Source organism: Paralichthys olivaceus, chromosome 18 (genome assembly GCF_024713975.1).
Source record: "Paralichthys olivaceus isolate ysfri-2021 chromosome 18, ASM2471397v2, whole genome shotgun sequence".
Lineage (NCBI taxonomy): Eukaryota > Metazoa > Chordata > Actinopteri > Pleuronectiformes > Paralichthyidae > Paralichthys > Paralichthys olivaceus.
Window position 1 is genome coordinate 14,552,381 of NC_091110.1, and position 22,438 is coordinate 14,574,818.

General features: G+C 41.5%; 3 protein-coding genes across 4 annotated transcripts; 1 reads left to right on the forward strand and 2 right to left on the reverse strand.

Moving 5' to 3' along the window:
- Positions 1-10,911: 10,911 nt before the first annotated feature.
- On the forward strand, positions 10,912-15,379 carry LOC109626341 (ubiquitin-conjugating enzyme E2 G1-like). Its single transcript, XM_020082208.2, has 6 exons — positions 10,912-11,360; positions 12,241-12,343; positions 12,424-12,521; positions 13,065-13,243; positions 13,694-13,804; positions 14,266-15,379. The coding sequence occupies exons 1-5, from the start codon at positions 11,318-11,320 to the stop codon at positions 13,778-13,780; spliced, it is 510 nt and encodes a 169-aa protein (XP_019937767.1). The 5' UTR covers positions 10,912-11,317; the 3' UTR covers positions 13,781-13,804; positions 14,266-15,379.
- A 180-nt stretch (positions 15,380-15,559) lies between these two features.
- Positions 15,560-19,063, reverse strand: arpc3 (actin related protein 2/3 complex, subunit 3). Its single transcript, XM_020082207.2, has 7 exons — positions 18,682-19,063; positions 18,175-18,274; positions 17,489-17,565; positions 17,139-17,207; positions 16,757-16,883; positions 16,344-16,438; positions 15,560-15,796 (listed from the first exon to the last, which is right to left on the reverse strand). The coding sequence occupies exons 1-7, from the start codon at positions 18,685-18,687 to the stop codon at positions 15,734-15,736; spliced, it is 537 nt and encodes a 178-aa protein (XP_019937766.1). The 5' UTR covers positions 18,688-19,063; the 3' UTR covers positions 15,560-15,733.
- Positions 19,064-19,240: 177 nt separating this feature from the next.
- gpn3 (GPN-loop GTPase 3) lies at positions 19,241-21,952 on the reverse strand. Of its 2 annotated transcripts, none has more exons than XM_020082205.2 (8): positions 21,759-21,952; positions 21,178-21,286; positions 20,768-20,935; positions 20,497-20,621; positions 20,294-20,409; positions 20,072-20,168; positions 19,857-19,985; positions 19,241-19,764 (listed from the first exon to the last, which is right to left on the reverse strand). In XM_020082205.2, exons 1-8 carry the CDS (start codon positions 21,804-21,806, stop codon positions 19,699-19,701), a joined length of 858 nt encoding a protein of 285 aa, XP_019937764.1. In that variant the 5' UTR covers positions 21,807-21,952; the 3' UTR covers positions 19,241-19,698. The 2 variants fall into 2 exon arrangements, with proteins under 2 accessions (XP_019937764.1, XP_019937765.1); XM_020082206.2 differs by having other exon boundaries at positions 21,764-21,915.
- Between the last annotated feature and the right edge of the window lie 486 nt (positions 21,953-22,438).

The window sequence follows — 22,438 nt, forward strand, 5'->3', positions numbered from 1 at the left end:
ACAGTGAAGGAGAATCAAACACATGCAGCCAGATAATGATCCGGGTTAAGCACAGGTTGGGCCTTCCTCCAGCTGCTCCTGGTCACAGGGAGGTCAAGCAGGCCGCATCCATCAGCGGAGAAACGCAGGATAGACTCTTAAATGGCCCAGTTCTTCCCCTTCCAGCCACTACAGAGTGATGACGGCCTTGTCTGAGATAAAGGCCGATCCATTGGTCTGATTTGTGGCGGTGGGGCAATTTCAATACCCGTCTTGGGCTTGATAGATGGGAACCCCTCTTTGATAAAGGGCCAATTTGCCTCGGGGCCAATAGGGATGAAATTGCAGCAGTCGCCTTTATTTTGTCCTCTCCTCAATCCACAGCAAAAAAAGACAGGAGGGAGGAAAGAGCGTGATGCAAAGTAGGCACAGTGGAAATTTGTTTGGTGGAATTTTGTTTTTTTTAATTATCTGATCATCTGCGCACATCCTGTTTCTTTAAGACAGCAACAGATTTTGTGTTGGGGAAATGAAATAAAAATGAGGACTCACTATGCTCACAGTGAATATCAACTATCCTGCCGTCTGTCAGTTCTCCCTTTAGACTGAGGCTGGATAACTGTTAATGACAAATGGGGAGACGCATCAAAGTCTGTCAGAGAGAAATCTGCAGATTTGACGCCTGGTCCATTCTAAGTGTTCGGTGCTGCAGGACAGCGGGCGCACAGCCATTACTGCTGAATTACCCAGATCAAGCTCCTGAACTACCAATTGCAGGAAAAGCACGCAGCACACAGGCCGAGCTCTCTGGAGAAATGTGCAGTCTGCAGGCTGCATATGTATCTTTTTTCAATCTCAAGAAGTCAAGCACCCAATATTGCCAAAAGCCTATGGGAGCACCATCTTCTTATTGGTTCAGTCCCAGAACGTCTGGGTAGTAATTAGGACTACATATGCTTTAACTGGCAGAATTGAGGACAAGGAATTCTGGTAGGACACGTTGATGTCATGCAAGGGAAAGAATGAGTGTCTCTCATAAGAGGCCCACGTAATTATCACTGCCCTAAAGTTTCTTTTCTCACCTTCTGAGATTCCTCTGTCGGTTACAGCTCCACCTACACCACATTACACTGAGTGAGTCATATCTCTGGGCACACGACACACAGACGCTGGCTGACAAAGTTTCGACGGGAGAAGCAGAACATGCACCTGATGTGGGTTCATGTTGAAAACAAGGATGTGTTTTGAAAGGGTTGACTGCGTTTGCTGAAATCAGGGAAACTGGAGACTTTCCAGTTTGTGCATTGTGGTTGGTTTTAGTGTGACACTGGGAACAGAGAGAAGAAAAGTGAAATGTTGTTAAACTTCAGTGATTCCAGATGTTTCATCACCTGTAGTCTTCATCAGTGCCTCCCATCATGGTCCCAAAGTTGTAGTTTATGTTAAATTGCATATTATTTCACACTTGATTTATTAAATGCATGTTGTTATGTTTCATCTGACTGAGTTGCGTGTGTTTGTGCTTGAAGTAGCAGACATTTCAACCATTCAACATTTGTTTCTGGTTAACTTTGATCTTTAAGCGCACCACACGTTAAACCATGCATGTGCACAGGTGTGTTTCCCTGCCTTTTTTACAACACGCCTCCCTCACGCGTGCCTTGCTTCGGGTTCCACCTTTTTTCTTGACACAACTCGATGCAAGTTCAAGTGGTGAGGAATCGTTGCTGCGCATAATTTGGGAGCAATTCAATTCATCAGAAAACCAAACATTTCAGAGTTGAAGGATGAATGAATGGATGTAGAGAGATGAGAGGTGTAGAATAACAATACAACTTAATGTAGGCCTCTTTTATCTGTTTCATACAAAACTGTGTGGCTTTCATCAGATTTGCACAAACCTTAAGAATAAGTTGGAGACAGAAACTTTTATTATGCAAGAGGCAAAATAGAATTACAGCAGTCTGTGTTCTGACTGCGGCACCTGTGTTCATCGCAATCATGTCGCAGAGTAATAAATCAAACATCGGCGTCGCAGACAGAGATTATCAGATGATCTTGTTTCTGCCTGAGTCTCATCGTACTTGAGTACCGTGCGTGTGTGTGTGTGTGTGTGTGTGTGTGTGAGTGTAGTTTTAAGGGACTGGTCATTGAGCTGTTTTGGAGGGAATAGTCTTCAGGACACCCAGAGAATGGCTTTTCACTGGATGATATGGATATAAATGGAATATGGTTTAATCATCGGAACAAATGTCTGCAGCAGTTGTAAGAAAATCCTAGATCATCGGGATTTCATCTAAAACTCTTGATTCAGGAAAAGAGAGAAAAAGAGGAGCCTTCCTTTTCAGAGTCAATGGCACCATAAAACCATTTTTTTCTCCTCCAAACCAGATGATGATACGACATAATCTTACTTCTTCCCCAAAAGTAGATTAATACATCGGAGTCAAACGCTCTTTCAAGGGGATTTTAAACTAATTCTGCACAGCCAGGATCTCATTTAACCCGTTTGCGTGCGTGAGTGATCTCTGTTAGATGTGGTATTATCCGGGCCAATCTTGTTTTCATCCCGTAATCCCATTAATCAATTCTGTTTTCCTGTGCCGCAGCTTGTTGTGTGCCCGCGTAGGTGAATAGACGGGAACATTGATGAACACAGAGCGCATGGTGCCGCTCGTTCGCGGCCACCAACTGAGAGGACAATCAGGACAGCAGCTATTCCTGGTCATGAGCCGGAGGCGGCCCTCTGCCTATTACCTTTCAGCTCAGAGATGGGGCGATTGGTTTTTCATAAGCACAAATCAGCAAGTGTTGTCCTGGTTTTCCACAGCCGGTATTTACACTAGTCCTGCTGTGAAATGTCAACAAGCAATAAAAAAACACATCAGAGGTCTATTTTGCATACAAATATTCACTTATCTTTTATTTTTCAGCTATAATCTGCAATTTATCTGAAATTAAAAGGTCAAGCATCCGACTAAATCGTCATTTGTGACTGTGCACAAAAAAGGGTTCCCAAACTTATCGGCTTATAACTCACTACAATGAAGTGATTCACTACAGGTTATGTCTTTATCTGAGATATGAGCAGTTTTGTTTTCTTATTTAAATTGGTATATATGGTTTAGGGGGGTGGCACAGTGGTGTGGTGGTTCCCGGTTTGAATCCCGTTTTGGTCAGGATCGTTCTGTGGGGAGTTGGCATGTTGTCCTCATGTCTGCGTGGGTTTCCCCCAGGTACTCCGGCCTCTGCACAGTCCGAAGACATGCAGCCTACATGTGATTTTTGTCTCTGTATGGTGTCTCTGTGGTGACCAATGTCAGCTGGGATTGTCTCCAGCACCCCCTGGGACCCTCAAAAGGAAGCGGTATAGATGAATGGATTGGTGGAAGCAGTTTTAGAAACCTGCGGCAAGAAAATGCAAGAAATTGAGAGAAAAACAACTTTTTCTGTCTCATCTCTTTATAATTCGGTCTTGATCATTACAAAGGAGAAATCAATGATCTTTGAAAGATGCTTTCTTTGAAGATAACCATGAACACCATTGTACCTTTATGTAATTCCAGAGCAACATGGAAAAGGCCGTGGTGACGTTAGAAACCCAGACCGTGAGGCGTCCCGCTGCATGGTGACAAAATTGGATTTATTTACCAGGCATTTATTAATCATTTCAGCTGGCCCACTAATTTCCGGGCCGCAACGGGTGGGGGGGGACTCCGAGGATGTCTGTGAGGGATGAGTGCATTTAAATCAAAGCAGGATGTAATCAGCCATGCAGGGTGTCGAGCTGTCCCGGAGGGATTTAATGCTCCATTATTTAAAGCAGGGCACATCAGTGTGAAAATAAAACATACAGTGTGGCATGAGTTACACTCATCCGCCAAACATCAAACTATATAGAAAAAAGAAATCGGCCAATTTGTGGTTTCACGATCCATCAGATAAGTTCTCTTTTAATTAGCTTGTCACTCTTCACAGACTTTACAATACAAATTATTGTTTTTTATAACTTTCCTTTATCTTCTTTCTATAAATGTACCGACTCACTGTTTCTCTAAAGACGAATTTTATACAGAAAACCATTCACACATTATCACATCAGCCTTGCTCCTATAAATCCAGTCTACAACTCTGCTGACTGAGTCCAATAAAACTGTGCCGATAACATTAGAGCTGTATGCTATTGGCCTAATAATGAATAATTACTGTTAATTGGAAGATAATGAGCCTGCAAGCCCTGACCCGGGGTAAATCAGTTAAATGTGGAGTCTACATTTTCAGAATAAAAGCACAGTTTGTGTCTTTGAAAGTTGTTTTTTGAGATTCCCCCAGATGTCCTGAATAATTCTCGGACAAAGACAGTGATGTGCTTATCTCACTCGTTCACAGGAATCACTGGTGGTTGCAGACGTGCTGCTCTCTGGTGTGTTTGTCTGCACAGATTACACACAAAGTTGCACACTCAGCAATCTTCTCTGCATAGATAGGTATAAAAGGAAAGAGATAAATACAGTAGGTAAACTGTCAAAACAATTCAAACTCCAAAAGTTGCAGCTTGTCATTTTAAACTTCTCCAAAGCAGAAGATATACAAGCATCCCCTGGAAAATGTGGGTCACACTGCCATCTATTGAAAGGCAGCATCAACTAACAATTAATATAATGCATTCAACCTTATTATACATGATGATGTTTTGTGTATTGTTCCTTTAATTAATCTATACATGGTGTAAGTGCCACATTCTGTCATTTTAGGTTTTATTTATATAAATATTCCCCTTTTCCATGGACACCCGTGGTTCTAGAACTGTGACTGTACTTTAGTCTATGTATTTATGTATTTATTCTGGGTATTCTCAGACATGTCTATTTCCTTTGCTGGACAGTGACTAGTGAGGCGGGGCACATAAGCCCAATAAATTAATTCCACCTTTACAGTAGCCTATGTATAATTTCCCAGAGGAAATTAGATTCCTTAAATAAACCACCTCCAAAGCTAAAAACAACAAATGAGCCAATCTGATGCTGCTGGAGAGATGTGGGTATTTTATTAAAGATAATGGCTTTTACATGAGCCGGTGCAACGTGGCTCAGACTGACTGATGACGGTTGGGTGTTTGCGTTCTTAGCTGTGATAAAGGGCCGAGTCAATATAGAGGTTACATTATAATCAGTCTTATTTGAAAGAAGATTATTAGCCCAAATGTCTTGTGCAGCACTCCTGGGAGTGCAAGGACGACGGTGGGAAGAGTGTAGACACACTGATTTTTTAATTGATGAGCATGTGCACTAGTTCTTCTAAAAGTCCCACTGATAAGCTTTGTCTCAGATGAATGTGAAATGACTGTAATGCGACACTACGCCTCTGAGTTAAGGAGCAGAATGATGATGATTCTTATAAGAGTACGTGATTGTGTTTTATGGAGAACAGAGAACGAGGGAGCAGCTGAGTTAAAGCTACAGTCTCCCTCCACAGGGCTGAAATAATCAATCACCTATATAATGCCCCTTCCCTGATGTCTTCCCTTTAATGATCCGCTGAAGTTAAAAATCAAACGGTCTTCACAACCAATCATTGTCTGCCATAAATTATTCCCGACTAATATACTTGTACTGCATTTCAGGATTTTCAATCTTTTGACAACAAACCAAGATGCAGTTTTGTAAATGAACAATCAATGTGAGTCAAACACATTGAAATCAAATGTATTTATATTCGAGACTCATCAGAATGATGCTGTTTGAACGCCACCAACTTAAATAGCACTCGGAGGGCGTTTACGTCAACCATAGGTTGGTTCCTGCATTGGCCACGCCCACCAGAGGGAGCACCTCATACATCACATCCTGCTGCAGCTGTATATAAATAATACAATATGTAATATAGGTACACAACATAAATATATTCAGTGTTGTGTCAAGGTATCTATCAATACACTTTAGCCACACACACACACACAAATGAATAACAGCTCAGATGTTAAAGAAAATGAATAAGAAATGAATCTGGAGGCTGAGACGTCTCTCACAGATGCAAAAACTACAAAACAACTGCAAAAGTGACAACGCAACTACAAGAACCACAACACAGCTTCACGAGCCACAACACAAATGCAAAAGCCGCACAACACTGTAAAGTATTTTACTGTGATCTGTTCATGGATGTGTGGGTCAGGTGAAGTGTCGTTTGTCAAACCTGCTCAAGCCAGTCAGGGAGAACACAAACATTTTCACTTTGACTTTTCAGCTGCTCTAATCACCTGAACCGTAACAGCTCAAATAAATATCATTACCAGTAGTTAAAGTTCAAATGAAACTCATTCCACATTCTCAACACAGCCCATCGGTTCAATAAATTATGATAAATTCACCAAATAAGTGCATATTGATCAGCTTTCATGGGCAAAAGGAAATGGAGGTGGTAGATGTGGTTAACAAACACAGCTGGAAGAAAAGTCAAAGGGTCACTGAAATCAATAGTGTTGTTTCCTGTTGCTGGTGCTTGAACGTGTGCAGCAGATGGTACAGTGCGAGTTACCACATCCTGTTTGTGTGTCACAGACTAAAACAGCTAATGTGGGGACGAGCATCTCTCTACACCTCACAGCCCACATCAAAATGTTTTAATTACTTCACCCGCGTTCCGAAACAATAACATGTTTAACGTCCTCTGTTGTCCAGACAGAAATACTCACTTGGTTCCAGGCAGCAAATCAGTGTGACACTTTTCACAATCTCACGAGAGCGAGAAATCCTGCCGGCTCAATTAGTAACAACCTTTTCTGCTAATTGCTTCAGCGTCTTGACAGTGACTTTATGTCACCACACTATTGTAGTTTTCATGTGTGGGAGTAAACGTCTCTCCAGCCCTTATCCACCAGTATGAATTGCAATTTATTAATGTATTAACTTATAATTATGATGCAAGAGATGGAGTTTGTTTAATTAAAACATTGACAGATTATGTCAACAATCATTAGAACACAGTATTTGTAGATTTCTTTTTAATCTTTTTGGCTCAATTTTATGTTTCATGGCAAATCAAAACATATATTATTTTTAAGGCACTTTTTTCTTCTTTTTTGTTCTGTGTCCTCCTCTGCTTCATGCTAACTCATTTATAGAAACCTTCCATGGGGCACGTGCGGACATGGTTTGGTCAACTGAGATTTCTGCGGTTACGATTAAAACACGTTATAAATCACAGGGTCAAATTCCCAGACAGGAGCATGCAACATCGTGGAAATGTGGACTAGCTTTGATCACATTTTCATAGATGATGGAGCTATCGATGTTGAGTAGCACTTGACTCAGAGCTGCTGGTCCACCTGGACTCTTTTTATCAACAGCTGTGCCCCAGGCTCAAACTTGAGTTTACTTCAAATCCCTTTTAACGTTCAAAGATGCGGTTCTACCGACCAAGTTCAGAGAGCTACAAACTCCAGGAGCTCCAGACTATAACTCCATTGTGTTTAGAGATTTCTTTGACTGCCTACTTTGACTCCTTTAAGTAGACAGTAAAGGTGTGGTACCATGGCAACATTAGGTTGACTCTGTGATATGTCCCCAAAGAACGGAAGAGACAAAGTGTGTGAACTTAGCTCCACGTTATTCAGGTTATGACTGGTATATATATCTGAAACCTGTACAGATATTGGCCTCACAAAAATCCATATCGGTTGCGCTCTAGTTTCTAAGCCACAGTGAAAAAATAGACTTTATTGTGAAGTGGCCCTTAGCTATGACAAGATCTCTCTTCAAACAGACTGAAACCTTTTTTTCTCATTTGAACTCTCTGACATTTAAGTGAAAATACAGTTATTATATTTCTAGGCTTCAATCACACTTTGGGCCACTTCTGAAGCCGTCTAATCTCCTATTTCATCGTAAACTCTCAAGTGAAGAGGTCTAAGTCAGCAACTCACTCACTTTCTCGGTTAAAAGAGCATCAATAGCAGACTCCAATGTGGTTTCGACCTCAGAACAGCAATGAGACAGCTGTAATCAATGCAACAAATTACCTGCTATTAGCCACTGGCCAGGGTTCTGTATCTCTCCTGCCTCTGGGTTCAGTGCAGCTCTGATAATATGCACTGAGGTAAATGCACCAGCATCGATGCACTCTGTCATTGCCTAATGATACAGTGTTTAATGGCCACATTACTTCATACAAATAAGAGTGTCATATATGCAGTATGTACAGCTTCCGTCTTATACAAGTGGTGTTGTTAGCGCTCGGAGTTAAGACCACATTTCCCAGAAGGCTCATTACGTTCTGTTGTAAAATAGACGTTGCCACAGTGCTCCTGCTGCTGTGTGTTTGTATTTCTCCATTGCAGGAGAGAAACGTAACTGAAGAGACTTTTTTAATCTTCACGTCACAGATTGAGATAAATAAATGATGAAAGCTGATAAAGGACAAAGGTGCTTCAGTGCTTTACTAGTGTTAAATAAAAGGTCAGCTAATGGCTTCATTTCAGGCAGCATAAAAGCAACAATATACTTTTTAACCTGTTTGGCTCTATTTATTTTTTTCTTTATTGTTTTGTACCAAACTTATTGTGGAAAGTCTCCTCCACCTCGAAAAGAAAGATAAAGGATGGATGGATGAATGAGCGCACCAGTTTACGACCAGGAGATGGGTGCAAAAGAGAAAATTCCATGCCAACAAATCAGTTTCGGTCAGTTGCACTTTGATCAAGGGATTGACAGATTGCTGTAAATGGTTATTCAGCCGGAGGAAACCTACAGCTCTTCCTGTGAGCTCTCTACACTCCTCCTCCATTTACAGACACACAGGGACATTAAAGTTAACTTAAATCGACAGTGCTGATAAGGAGGCAGCTGGAGTTCCAAGAGGAGCAGTGGCAACAAAAAGAATGAATGTATCAGAAGAAGAATCGTGAGACAGCTCCGGTTATGTGGCTGTTTTTCTGACACCAGCTAATGCAAGTTTAAACCTCATCATTCATCAAACAGAAGAATCTAAACATCCGCTCTCGTCCTCTTTCAAATGTCTGAGGTTTCTTCCCATTGTCTGCAGAAGCTGTGTGGGAAGGAGCCGTCGCAAAGAGCTTTTCCTGAGTGAGTGTGACAGCAGTGTGTGTGTGGATGTGTGTGTGTGTGTGTGTGCAGGTAAATACCACCTTCAAGACCAGCTCAAGTAGAAACTCCTCCTGATACATTTTTCATTAAAAGATGGTCTTTGCTCTGCATTTATGATGGGCGCCTGTGGGCAAAAAAACAGACAAGTCGGTAAAAGACCTGAGGTGACTGGAGCGCTGGTTGAAGGAGCAGAGACGTTCCCAGATGAGTCAGAGGTTGTTGCAGGGGAGCTGTGCAAATATATGATGGGAAATACAGAGGGCTTTGTCAGGGGAGACGTACAGAAGAGACTGTCAGTCAGGTTCAAATTAGTTCAAGGCAAAGATATTTCATGTGGGTATGATGTATACTTTGTGAATTTTCCCACCAAAAAAGCAGGGAATCAAACAATGTGTTGATATTTTTGAGGATAAACTGGAGTTTAACGCCAAAATATGGAACAATGACAGTTGTGATAATGCAAATGGTGCAGGAATAAATTCATGCTTGGTTAAAGAAGGGTGTTATGATGCAGATAGACAGACAGACAAGATAGATACGATACGATTGATACTATAGATATGAAAGATATGATAGCTAGATAAGATAAATATGATAGATTCAATATGATTCAATAGATAGATTTGATTTTTACAAATTGATATATATGGAAGCTTTTTAGGACGGACTGCTGCCAGAGTAAGACAAGTTACACCACAGCTCAGGTCTCTTCTTCAGGTGATCCAATGACAGTAACCTTTAATGAAGCTTGCAAATGTTATAGGGCTTTTTACATTGAAAGGCAATTGTGCATACTTTGGTATTTTTAGAGGCTTTTAGATGTGGAATGCTATAAAACTGTTGCAAAGGAGCAAAGTGAGATGAGGTGGATTTAAAAGCTGCTCACATAAAGCAACACAGAGGTGGCAGAGGATGTGGAGGATGCAGTACAGGGGATGTGTGTACTCAGAAGGGAACAGCTTGGGATGATAAAGAGAATCAGGACTGGGGTAATTTGTTTTTAGGCCATATTGAGTTTAGCTCAGCTTGAGAGGCACGAATGACTTAATCATGCTTAGAATATAGGTTAGAGAGGAAGAGAGACCTCCATAGTATTCAAACACTTCACACACTCATTACTCTGATTGCTGAAAATCTAATATTAAATCTACTATATAACTTCATCCACTTTTCCAGGAAGACGTTCCCTAAGATTCTGGAGCCTGGCTGGGGGAAATGCTTCCACATGCAGCCACAGGAGCGTCAGGGAGGTCGAGCCGTGATGTTGAATGATAAGAGGTAATCAGTGTTCATTCATCCCAGAGGAGCTGGATGGTGCTGAGGTCAGAGCTCTGTGCAGGATGGCAAGCACTTTTTCAACTACTCCAATTTTGATTGCATTTGATTTGTTACAATTTCCTCTTCAATATATTTCTGCGAATTTGATTTCCCTATGTGGTGATTTAAATGCTTCTTAATACTTCAATGGATTTTACTGTGGTGAGAAAAAAAAGTAAGTTCAGTTTAAACTTGAATATACAGGTAATGCATGTCAAAGCAGTCAATACGAGAAGAGACGACAAGAAAAGAAAGAAAGATAGTTAAGATACAGAGTTAAGAAAGTTAAATTATGCAAAGATACTAAAAGGTCAACAAAGTTAAAGATAGTAAAATAAGTAATAATGATCAACAATAAAGGTTTAGTAAACCAACATGGAAATTAAAAGAGTAAGGGGACACATGATTGGATTATCTACCTCGTAGTACTTGTTTGTACCGCTTGAGGCAGTACTGCACCGATGGTGGGAGACACTACTGCAAAACTACACGAACAAGAAAAGTTATCACTGTCCTTAGGAATATTACTACCCTAAGATATGTCTCACAGGCACCACTACCCTGACTGTGTGAGCCACAAAGTACAGCTCTGTCCGTACGATTAAAACCCCTGTACTTCACACGTGCTGCTCGTTGGACTGTATCGTTCTCACTGTTTTATTTAACACTTCGATTATGTCGAGGATAGGTACACATCCTGTGAGCCAGGTCTGCCTGGCAGCTCACACCGAGGGTGCCCTCCGCCTCCTCCACCGTGGGGAGTCTTGACTCATGTTGTGGCTGAGACCGAGACTCGGGAGGAAACGTGACGTTTTACCTTCAGCTTCACATGTTTTACTTTCACCGCGTTGACAGATCGAGTCAGTTCACAGAGAAACGCTCAAAGTAGAATTCACCCGCGAGCATCCAGCGACAGCATGACGGACCAGTCCACGTTGTTACTGCGTAAACAACTCGGAGGTGAGTTAGCAAGCTAACTGTTGATAACGTGAAGCTAAAAGCTGCCCCGCGCCGCTGTGGCGCTTCTTTTTTTTTCGTTGTCGCTGTCAAACCCACGTTATTCGTCTGTGGTTGTGTTGCGTTGTGTTGCGTGTTTCTCACGCGCAGATACGGAGAGAGCAAAGTTGAACTACACGTGTTCCGTTAGCGTGTCACACAGCTGTTAGCCGAGGTGTTGCGCAATCACCCACAAAACGTGAATGTGTTTCCCTCGGTGTTCCAGACAGACTGTGTGACGGGGATTTGTGTCGTCAACAATTTTCCACACAGCAAAAAAAAAAAAAAAGACTCGTTTTGAATTCACACCTCGTGTGGTGTTGATGATCGCGTTTTTAATTGGTTTGTTAGAGGAATAGTTCGCCCTAAAATGAGAATTCACTCAGTCCCCATGCAGATGGAGGGTGGGTGAAGTGTTTGAGTCCATAAAACACTTTCAGAGGTTCACAGTGTTCCAGCCAAATCCAATACTAGTGAAGTAAATGGGAACCGATTCTTCGAAACGTATAAAAACAACAGAAAACCCCACAACATGCCTCCATGCTGCTGCTGCGGCGTCACCCAAGTGTCCGCCAGCCTGAATATCCTCTGTGATCCAGACTTCAGGTTAAACACATGGTGTAAACGATGCTGTTTGGAGCAGCACTTGAATTTCAGGGCTTGTCACACTTTGATGACACCACAGGAGCAGCATGGAGGCACTTTTCTGTTGTTTGAAGAATTACTTCAATTTTATTTGATTCGGCTGCAACGCTTTTTTGTTTCGTGGACTCCAACACTTCACCCACCCTCCATCTGCATGGTGGTGAACTATCCCTTTTAAATGAGATAACTTGTATTTCAGAGCTCAACAAGAACCCAGTGGAAGGCTTCTCTGCGGGTCTGGTCGATGATGACGACATCTATCAGTGGGAGGTGGTCGTCATTGGACCTCAGGACACATTATTGTGAGAGGCCTCACCCATAAAGTAACTCGCCTTTGTTCCCCCAGTGCAATACTCAACACCAGCATCTTTCTCCTTTGCAGCGAGGGAGGTTTCTTCAAGGCTACGTTAACCTTTCCGCGGGACTATCCTCTCAGGCCTCCCAAGATGAAGTTTGTCACAGAGATCTGGCATCCAAATGGTGAGTGCAAACCTTCCAGACCCTGTGTCTCTAATTCATTTAGTCCAGTCGATAAGTGTGTAAATGCTGCGACAGTGAATAAGCACTCTAACCCCCCAAAATAGAATCGGCACAATTTCCACACGCATTTACTTCATGTGAAACCTAAGTGATGTGAATTAAGTGCTTTCCTCTGCGATCATAAAAAAAACAGTTACTTAATTTGAAAAAACTGCCTCAGGGTGCAGTGTAGATGAGCATGCACATATTTTATTTAAAAATAGAATATGAAAGTCACTGTAACAATCACAAATATGTTGAATTTCCATTACATTATTAAAAATCCCAGGTTCTGTTCAGTATCATACACTTTTAAATGGCGTAAACAATATTATATATCAAATATTTTAGCTTTAGTTCTGTGTCTCAGTTGTATAAACAAATGAGTAAATGCAAATGCATGGGGTTCAGCTTTCAAATTTGGAGCCACATTATATAATATTTGATCTTGTGCTGAAGTGCAAACATGTTGCTAATCTTAATGTAAACTTGTTTTTCTCCCAGTGGCGAAAAATGGTGATGTATGCATCTCTATCCTGCATGAACCTGGTGAGGACAAGTATGGCTATGAGAAGCCTGAGGAGCGCTGGCTGCCCATCCATACGGTGGAGACCATAATGATCAGTGTTATATCCATGTTGGCAGACCCCAATGGAGACTCTCCTGCCAATGTAGATGCAGCTGTAAGTGCCAACTCTAATTGGGGTTGATTGTTTTCCTCTGTGTGTGTGTGTCTTGTGTATTTGTTTAAAAAGAATCTGTAGGAAACACAGGACAAATAATTCTAATCTGTGTGTTGATTGATTGTGTGCTGTAGCTTACAAAACATCAAATGACTCTTAAGTTATCATTCAGTTTAGTATATCTATTCTAATGGAAATCCAAACACGTAGGCTGAGTGATGTGGGTCGATGCCGGGGCAAATCACCACCTGTCAAGGCCAAGCTGAGTTTTCGTTGGGTTAAAAGGGGGCTTATCTTCTTATTTAGAGGGGCTGCCTGGAGCCAAAGGAAGGTGATGGTTCAAACGTGTGTTTGAAGTCAACTGTGCTTCTCAGCATTTTGTACAAAAGGCTTTGAACGAGAAGTAGGAAGAAGCTAAATGAAATGATTGAGCTGTTGTTTGTCCTGCAGAAAGAGTGGAGGGACGATCCTGCAGGAGTTTTTAAGAAGAAAGTGGCTCGATGTGTGCGGAGGAGTCAAGAGATGGCTTTTGATTAAAGCTTCACTCCAGACATCAACACAGTAAGTACATCCACACTGACCTTTTTTCTGCATCAGGACAGATGATGATTGAATCCATTATGAGTTTTTACCCTCAACAGCATTTGTGACTCACCTGAAATCCAGACAGTTTTTCCATGATGAAATATACCGGCACAGTTTTCTTAAGATCGAATAGCACCAAGTGTTCATTAAATGTCTGGAGTTTATAGGGCTGCTGAGGTAATGCACTTCATGCATAATCTTTCAATTATAGTTAACTTGTTTTTATATGTAGAGAAGGAAAACAACATCAATGATCATCAGAATTCCTCCTGTAAATGTGTCCTGGTGCAGAGAAACGATCAGTCAGTGTGAAGTCTATCACATTTATTTTGGACCTTATGAGAATTTACTGTTGCTGCTCACTCATGTGAAGTCTCTGCTTGTACAACATTGTAATTGTCTCTCCAACCTAACCTGAGATGTATGTTTTGTTTTAGGTTAGAACTCTACAGGGTATTTGACAACTGGTTACACTTAAGTCAGCCACTGATGGTGTAACACAATTCTATCATCATCAGTCAACCCGAAGAAGAGAGAGACTCGCTGGAAGAAGAAAAAAAATTACAAACCCATGTATAGTTGAGTACCATCAGCTTTTTTCTTTGTTTTGTTTTTTTTGAGCCGTCACCTATTTCTTTATTAATTTTTGTCTTGCAGTTTGAGAGTTATTTATAAATGTTGTTGAATGACAGTGGTATTCATGCTGCCGAGAAAGTTCCCATTTTACTTTTGAATGTTCCTTCCCCCAGAGGGACGAGCCCGGCTTTCTGTTCAAGAATCAGTGTTTCGCTCACAGGAAGATAAATTAAACAGGCTATCACCTCTTTATGTGCATACTTTTTGGGGGAGAAGTAAAATCCTGTCTGATTAATGCACCATTTCCACACTTATTTACTTTATATGAACCTATTTATTTAGACTGAGACTATTTCAAGATGAGTATCATCTGTTTTGAGTCTTTTTTTATTTTTATTTTCAACCTGCCACACTGAGCCATCCAGTCTATTGTTTAACAATCGATGTATGTCGTTCTGGAGCATTTGCAGTCAAGATGGAGTTACAGACACTGGCTTTTCTTTCCTGCACATTTTTAAGAGTTTTTTTCCCTGAGGGGGGAAATAATCATCCATCGCTGCCTTAACTTTGATTGCCAAGAAAGGAAGGAAACCTGTTTTCAATAAAAACTGCATCTGACGGCTTGTTTTAAAGGCAGTTAAACTCTATTATTGACAAACCAAAGACAACACACCAATAAATACCTTTTGTAATGAACATGCTACATTTTTACCTTTGTAAATATAAACTATTTGTCCTTGACGTTGCACATGAAGATAGAGAAGATGCAGAGGTCGTGATGTCGTAGTTCTGTGGCACTTCAAACAGCACCCATGAAATGATCTCCCGATCGAGTCGCTCATCAGGGCTGAACAGTAGTAATAACATTTTTTTATGGCTAATAAGGAACATCATTTGATGGGTATGTGGAGGCGTGCAGGTCAATCAATGTTAAGATTGTGAAAACAAGTAATAAAGCTCAATGTGGACATTGTTGACCGATTTGTTGGATGTTTTTAATCACTTCCAATATATAACTTGCCCTTATTTTGTGAGAATCTGAGAGAAAATTAGACACACACACTTCCTCTAAAGGGCTGTTTCCAGGCTTGTGCATGTCCCTTCGATAAAAAGAGACTCAATGATGTGAAGTGCAAGAAGAACAAAACCACAGTCCCACTTTCCAATCTGTGATTTAATGAATTAAGCACCAGCTCAATATGATCAACATCCAGACAAAGACACATCCTTGAACTCAATGAGTATAAAATCTTTTTTTTTTAGCAACATAAACCCCCCCGCCCCAGAAAAAATCCATCCATGTTGCAGAAACTGCAGAACCTGAGTCGTTCACTGTCCAGGAGCTGAGAGACTTTTGTTCATGAACTGCTTCTTGACGAAACACACCCACCACTGAAAGAAACAAAACTCTGGTTAGAAAAAGTCTGTGGAGCTGTTTCACTGAAAGAAGAATAAAAAATACACACAGCTCCTCAGTCACAAGACAACTGAACGTGTTGTAGATCAGATGTACTCCAGTACCTCTGGTGATCAAATCACTTGTCTAGTGTGTCATTGGGTTCAACATTTTGCTATAGTACCAGTAAATCATTAATTGTCTGGTCATGTAGGCTCTGTTGTGCTGGGAAAACAAATTGAATGTGGTGTAGAAAGGCAAAAACAGAAGGATTGAAAAAGAGCCTAAATAGACTGGGATTAAAAAGAGCAACCCACATTTAACTGAGATCCTTCTGGAGAAGCTGTAGATTAATTTATCTCGAATTTCCTTTTGCCAGACTTAACGCTGTTAACTTGGTACATTCTGGACAAAGGTTACATTTGCACTGACAATTTTAATGCAGGAAAAGTGTGTCAGAGCCGATGTGACGGGTGTTCTCTGGTGCTGGTGCTATGTGAATATTAATCTGTAGTGGTGTTGACTTGGAGATGCTGGACTCACCTTGCTGGGTTTGTCTGTCTGGGGGTCAAACACTCGATCACACAGCCGCAAGCCGGTCTCCTGGCGGATCTGCTGCAGGTACGCCCTCATAGTCTCTGAAGGAGTTGCATAACATTCATTACTGCTATGTCACAGCTGGGAAAGGAGACCTTGGGTACTGCTTACATTGTTTTCTACCCATATGTTCTTCACAGAAAAAAGATGACAGTAAAAACAGGAGGGGACACCACACAAGCTTGAAACAACACACAAGGCTTTGGTCAGCGTTTCTATTTTCAGCTTGATACTCCTCGGCTAAAATGTACTGAAATATAAGAAGGGGACAAGGGAACTGGCTCTGATGCAGAGAATAGAGAAGTGAAACAGCACAAATGGACCACATGAAGAACTATTTTTGTTGTGCTTGTTCTTACCTTCCTCCTGCTTGTTTGTAGGTTTTAAATACATTGCATTAAGAGGGAATCCAGGTTCTCCAGGGATGGGAAAGTTAGTGATGCCCAGAGTGTACATCTCCTTCTCTCCCTGACCCCTGGAGCTGCACTGTAAAGAGACAAATCAATGAATAAATAAATGGCTCATCTGTTTTATTTAAACCCATTCAAATAGCTGCTTATTCCTTACTTGTGTGGAAGGAAAAACAATTTGGATTCTACTCATTTAATGGCTCCTTAAAAACCATCTGTTGAGCCCTTAGAGGGTCCACAGCCTTTGGTTGCTTTGTTATTGCACGGATTACGATTAATGGAGCTAATACGAAGTGCAAACATCAAACGCTACAAACTTTACACATCTTACCTTCTGTAGCCTTTTCAGGCATTCAGAGATGTAGAGCGTGACGTATATCAGAGTCCTGTCCGCCTCGTTCTGAAAGAAATGAAACCAGACACATTTTCAGTCAGGTCGTGACAGTGAAAGGCTGCATAGTTTAAATCCTGAGCAGCTATGCAGCGCTGAGGGGAAGGAGAAGAAACAAGCTGGGGCATGTGGAGGAACGAAGAGAACAGCTGCCTCATGATGGGAAGGAGAGGAAATACACACAGGAACAAGAACACGAGCGAGGCAGCGCTCCACGCATTCATATCCTTAAATGTACACACATGTGTAATACTTCAGTCATATTAGATGAGGGATAATACATGTCTTACCTTGATTTCATAGTTCTTAAAGAAAACATTGGCTTTGAAGTAGTAGATGGCCTCATCGATGATGTCTGAATCTATGCCTGAAATGAAGCACAGAAATTCATGCATAAGATTAACTCAAGAATTGACCAAGTGTTTCTGTGTGTTGTGAATACAAAGTGTTGTTTTGCATGAGGAGGTGCACATTTTTATGAGGATCTAGATCAGGGGCAGATCCAGGATTTATTTTTCACACATACAACCACAAAGCCGCAGATTCTTGTTCTTGTTATTTATTATTAATATTGTTTCTTACAGTATCGTATAGAACCAGATCCTTTCCTTGCTTAGTGTCGTATCTTACACCCTACTGTGTTTTATCACATCATAACCCCACGAAATCATGGTTCCACAAATGTTTCTGCTTTGTAGATGGCGTGTACGTTCTTGCAAACATCGCTGAAAGCCGACGTGCACTGAAGAGCTTTAAACTGGTATGTCACAGGAAATGTGTGAAGAAGTCAACAGTGAGGATGTAACATTCAGGCCATTTATGGACGTGAAGCAGATGCATGTTTCAGGAACTGAGCAACGCGTCATGACAAAGACTTAAACCTGCAAAAACAAAAACCCATTCAAACACGATGAAGGCTGAGTGAGTGTGTCTGTCTTTACTCTGAGCTTGGTAATAAAAACCACCACATCCTCACCGTCTCCTCGGGCTGGTCCCTTGAACTGGGTCTTGAGGGGCAGCAGAGCCATGTTCCCCACCAGCCTGGTTTCAGGGACCATCAGGTTGGAGTGATACGCCTGAAAGAGAAGAGGAGGAATGAAGTTGCTGTCACTTCTGATTTAATAATCACAATAACAATAATAATGACCATTTCTGCCAGTTAGCATCGATGCTATCTCTGCCGCTCCCCGTACCACAGCATGCTAACACACAGCAGCTGATGCGATTTAAAGATTACGCCTCTGAGAAGCGTGAGCAGCTAAGTTACATCAGATCATGTTTCATTTCTGAAGTTACACGCATCGTTAAACTGCGAATACACGCTGAGGTGGCTAAGCAGCTATGCTAACGAGAGCCGACACCACAGCTAGCTTAACTCGGAGGGCCTCGTTTCCCCCGCTGAGGTTATCGCTCGGTTTATTTTCGCTTTAAACTGAACAATAACAGCTTCTGCTCGTCATTTGTCGTGTTTGTGTTTACTCACCGGCATGTTGAGTGATAGTCGATCAATCCAACTGCTCAGCGAGAGAAATGCTTCCGCCTGTCCCACCCTACAGGAAGTGGACACGTGTAATGAAGGGGGGCGACCGCATGGGGGCGCCCTCGCAACACACACACACACACACAGTCTCTCTCTCTCGCTCACACACACTCACTTTGTCTCTCTCGCTCTCACACACACACACACTATGTCTCTCTCACACACACACACACAAACACTCACTCTGTCTCTCACACACACACACTCTGTGTCTCTCTCTCTCACAAACACACACACACTCACTCTGTCTCTCTCTCACACACACACAAACACACTCACTCTGTCTCTCACACACACACACTCTGTGTCTCTCTCTCACACTCACTCACACACACACTCACACTCACGCACACGCACACACACACACACTCTCACTCACTCTGTCTCTCTCTCTCTCACACTCACTCACACTCACACACACACACACACACACACACACACACACACACACACACACACTCTGTCTCACTCACTCTGTCTCACTCACAAACACACACACTAATTGTATATTTGATGGATTATTTTATTCCAAAATAGAAACACATTTAACAACAACTCTTCAGCATCAGTGAATTCAAATCACACATTTCTAGAGTCGTCAAAGTGGCTCACGAAGACAAAACCCTTTTAAATATATATGACATAAGATATTAGTTTTCTCTTTATATTCAGTTTTTGTCCATTGTCTCTGTGGGCGTGCCATTCTCCACCTGGGCTTGATGCAGTGAATCTTGCTCTTTTATGATGTTTTACTTAAGTATTATAAATCTGAGATTTAGAAAAGAAAGTCATAATATTACCAGAAAAAAAATAATTTCATGATCCACTTGCACAAATTATGACTTTATTCTTGTGATATTTTGACTTTACCCTTTTAGAACATAATTCGCAAAATCTCAGAATTATTTTTTTCTTCAACATGGCACTAATACTCCAGCAGCTCTGGAGTGGCGTTTCTCCTCAGCTGTCCGCTTTGCCTTGAAAAATCTCATCAAAGTTTAGGTTAGCGGGCTCCTCCTCAGTCTCCTGTAGACATGGAGAGAACATGTTATCACTTAAATGAATAGTTCAGATGGTTACGTGGTTTTACATGTTGTGGTTCTGTTTGTTTTCTTCACCTTTGGCTCCTTGAGCTCCAGGTCCTCTCCGTACTGTATAGAGAAGTCGATGTTTTGCAGCACTATGTTAACACCTTCCTCGTCTGTGCGGTCAAAAGGCAGGAACCTCACCATGCTGTAGTCATCAATCTGGACGGACAGGCACACTGTCTCATTAAGAAAGACATTTTCTGATTCAAAACTAAATCCAGTATGAAATGAAGGTTCTCACTCACAAGGCCACAGATGGCTTGAGTCAGCTTCTTGAACTTTGTGCATCTGATGGTGTCGGAGGCGTCTTCCATCATCGCGTACATATCTGGGTCCAGGTATCTGAACAAGATGCAAAACGTGATGAATATTTCTTCCAGATAAAAAAAAAGAGGATTTCATTTGAACAACAATTCACATTAATGCTTATTTTATATAAATGGATCACACATGACATTGTTACTTACTTTTCTATTTCCTTCTTTGCCTTTGGACTGAGCAGGTCCATTTTAGTCATTATATTTACTTGAGGAATCTCCAATAACACCATGGCACTCAGGGCGGCCATGACTCCAGAGATAAACTGCAGTTGGGTAAGATTTGCAGCTTCGGGTTAAAAAAACAACAACGACTCAAATAAACACATGAGGATATTGGAGGGTTGCCTTACTTTAAAAGACTCCACCATGAACTGGGAGTCAACCAGAAAGACCCCGCACACCCGAAACTCCCACTGCTGAAGCCGCTCCACCAGCTGCTTCATTACAGGGAGGTGTGTGTACAGTTCAATCTGACCTGCAGACACAAATCCACTCGTCAAAACTCCACCATAGTACGATGCCCTCACATTTCTCCACCTCCTCACATCAGCACAAAGAGAAGCATGTAAACCCCAAGCCGGCCTTGCACCAGCCTTACCGTGCCTCTATCAGGGCTTTTACCTGGGCAGTCAAACAATATGTAGTCATCTTCCACGTGACCCAAGCTCTCCTCCAGCCAGTCGAAGTTGTTGGCTAAGTACTCCATGCAGAAGACGAGGCCGCCGTTTGGGCCGAATCTGAGAGAATCGTCCTCCATCACGTCATCCACCTGGATGAGCTCACGGATGTCTGAGGACACAACCAATTTTTTATTTTGTGTGTAGCTGCATTTTATACTTTTCTACTCTATGTGAACTAACCAGTGTAATAACAAACCTAAAACACCATTTAAAGCCATTACAAGGATGTAACAACACGACCTATTGCAATCTCCTCTTTTTATTACGGTCTGCACGTGTCTTTATACACAGCTAACTAGTCTTAATCTACTCTAATGAACAGTATGCGAGGTAAAGAAGTTCAGTATTCACCTGCCATGACAGGGTAGTCAAAGTGCTCAGCTGCTGGGTCCAGGTTGACCACCTGAACTGAGCGGTTTATGGACTCTGAATGCTGGATCATGGTGGAGCAGTAGGTACTCTGAGGTGAAACATAAACACATGAATGATCCATTTATAATTCAGTATCAGTTGGACGGGCCTCTGCACACCTGAAACAACGATACACACATGTTTAATAACTACACACATACACGTACAATAACCACAAATGTACACATATTCCATATAGTTCAAGTTGTTACTTCATTTGCAACGAATGTCACACTGCACCTTAGAATGTATATTGTTTAAGTTGTGTGTTGTATTTGACTTGTTTTAAAATAATAAGCTCCTTCTACCTTTTATTTAAATTAAGCTATTCCACTGCTGAGCTGAGCTTCTCCTCCTTGTCTTTATTCCTAGTGTGTTAACTTGCATGTGACAAATACAACTTGAAGTCGAACTTGGTCTGTGAGGAACACAGATCAGCCTCATGCTTTAGCATCGCATAGCTTTAGCCCACTAGCACAACAATGATTTCAGGAAGTTCGCGGGACCGACTGATGACGCACCTTACCGCTGCCCGCCGGGCCCATCACCAGCTGAGCGAAACGAGGCATTCCGCCTCAGTGAGAAGCGTCGAGGAGAAATTCAAATCTTTTAAATCTTCTTGTTGCTGCTGGTGGAATGAACGAGGAGGCTTACAGCTCTTCTTCTCCTTGTTTCAACGCACAATGACATCCGTCTTGATCTGTACTGCTGCCACCTACTGACCAGAGTGGGAAACACCATGGACTGAAAAGGAGCCAGATTTGAACAAACAAACCAGAACTCATACTGTACATATTACTGCAAAATATACTGCACATTATACTGCAGAAAATACTGTAAAATATACTGCACAACTTACTGCACAACATACTGTAAAATATACCATGAAACCATGACACTAACTGTATAACATACTGCATAACATACTGTAAAACTTACTGTAAAATATACTGTACATTATACTGCACAAAATACTGTAAAACTTACTGTAAAATATACTGCACAACTTATTGTAAAACATACTGTAAAATGTGCAGTACACGTACAATGAAAAAGATTTCAAGCTGAAACAATACAAAGGGGATATTATCAACATACTGTATATGTGTTTTAAATAGAGGTTCAACATTTCGTAATAATATGGAAGAAACATAAAGACAGAATAAAGGGGGAAAGGTTGATTAGTGCATCGTTCATAGTA

Bases quoted from the DNA above. Each gene is read 5' to 3' on its own strand.
- arpc3 (XM_020082207.2), bottom strand. The intron at 17,208-17,488 runs GTAAGACATGTA...CATTTCTTTCAG, and splicing joins TTAAGAACTATGAAATCAAG to AACGAGGCGGACAGGACTCT. The intron at 16,439-16,756 runs GTAAGAACAAGC...CAACTCCTTCAG, and splicing joins TACAAACAAGCAGGAGGAAG to AGACTATGAGGGCGTACCTG.
- LOC109626341 (XM_020082208.2), top strand. From the start codon at position 11,318: ATGACGGACCAGTCCACGTTGTTACTGCGTAAACAACTCGGAG. The intron at 12,344-12,423 runs GTGAGAGGCCTC...TCTCCTTTGCAG, and splicing joins GGACCTCAGGACACATTATT to CGAGGGAGGTTTCTTCAAGG. The intron at 12,522-13,064 runs GTGAGTGCAAAC...TTTTTCTCCCAG, and splicing joins AGAGATCTGGCATCCAAATG to TGGCGAAAAATGGTGATGTA.
- gpn3 (XM_020082205.2), bottom strand. From the start codon at position 21,806: ATGCCTCGTTTCGCTCAGCTGGTGATGGGCCCGGCGGGCAGCGGTAAG. The intron at 21,287-21,758 runs GTGCGTCATCAG...GTTTCACCTCAG, and splicing joins GCCCGGCGGGCAGCGGTAAG to AGTACCTACTGCTCCACCAT. The intron at 20,410-20,496 runs GTAAGGCAACCC...ACCCAACTGCAG, and splicing joins TCATGGTGGAGTCTTTTAAA to TTTATCTCTGGAGTCATGGC.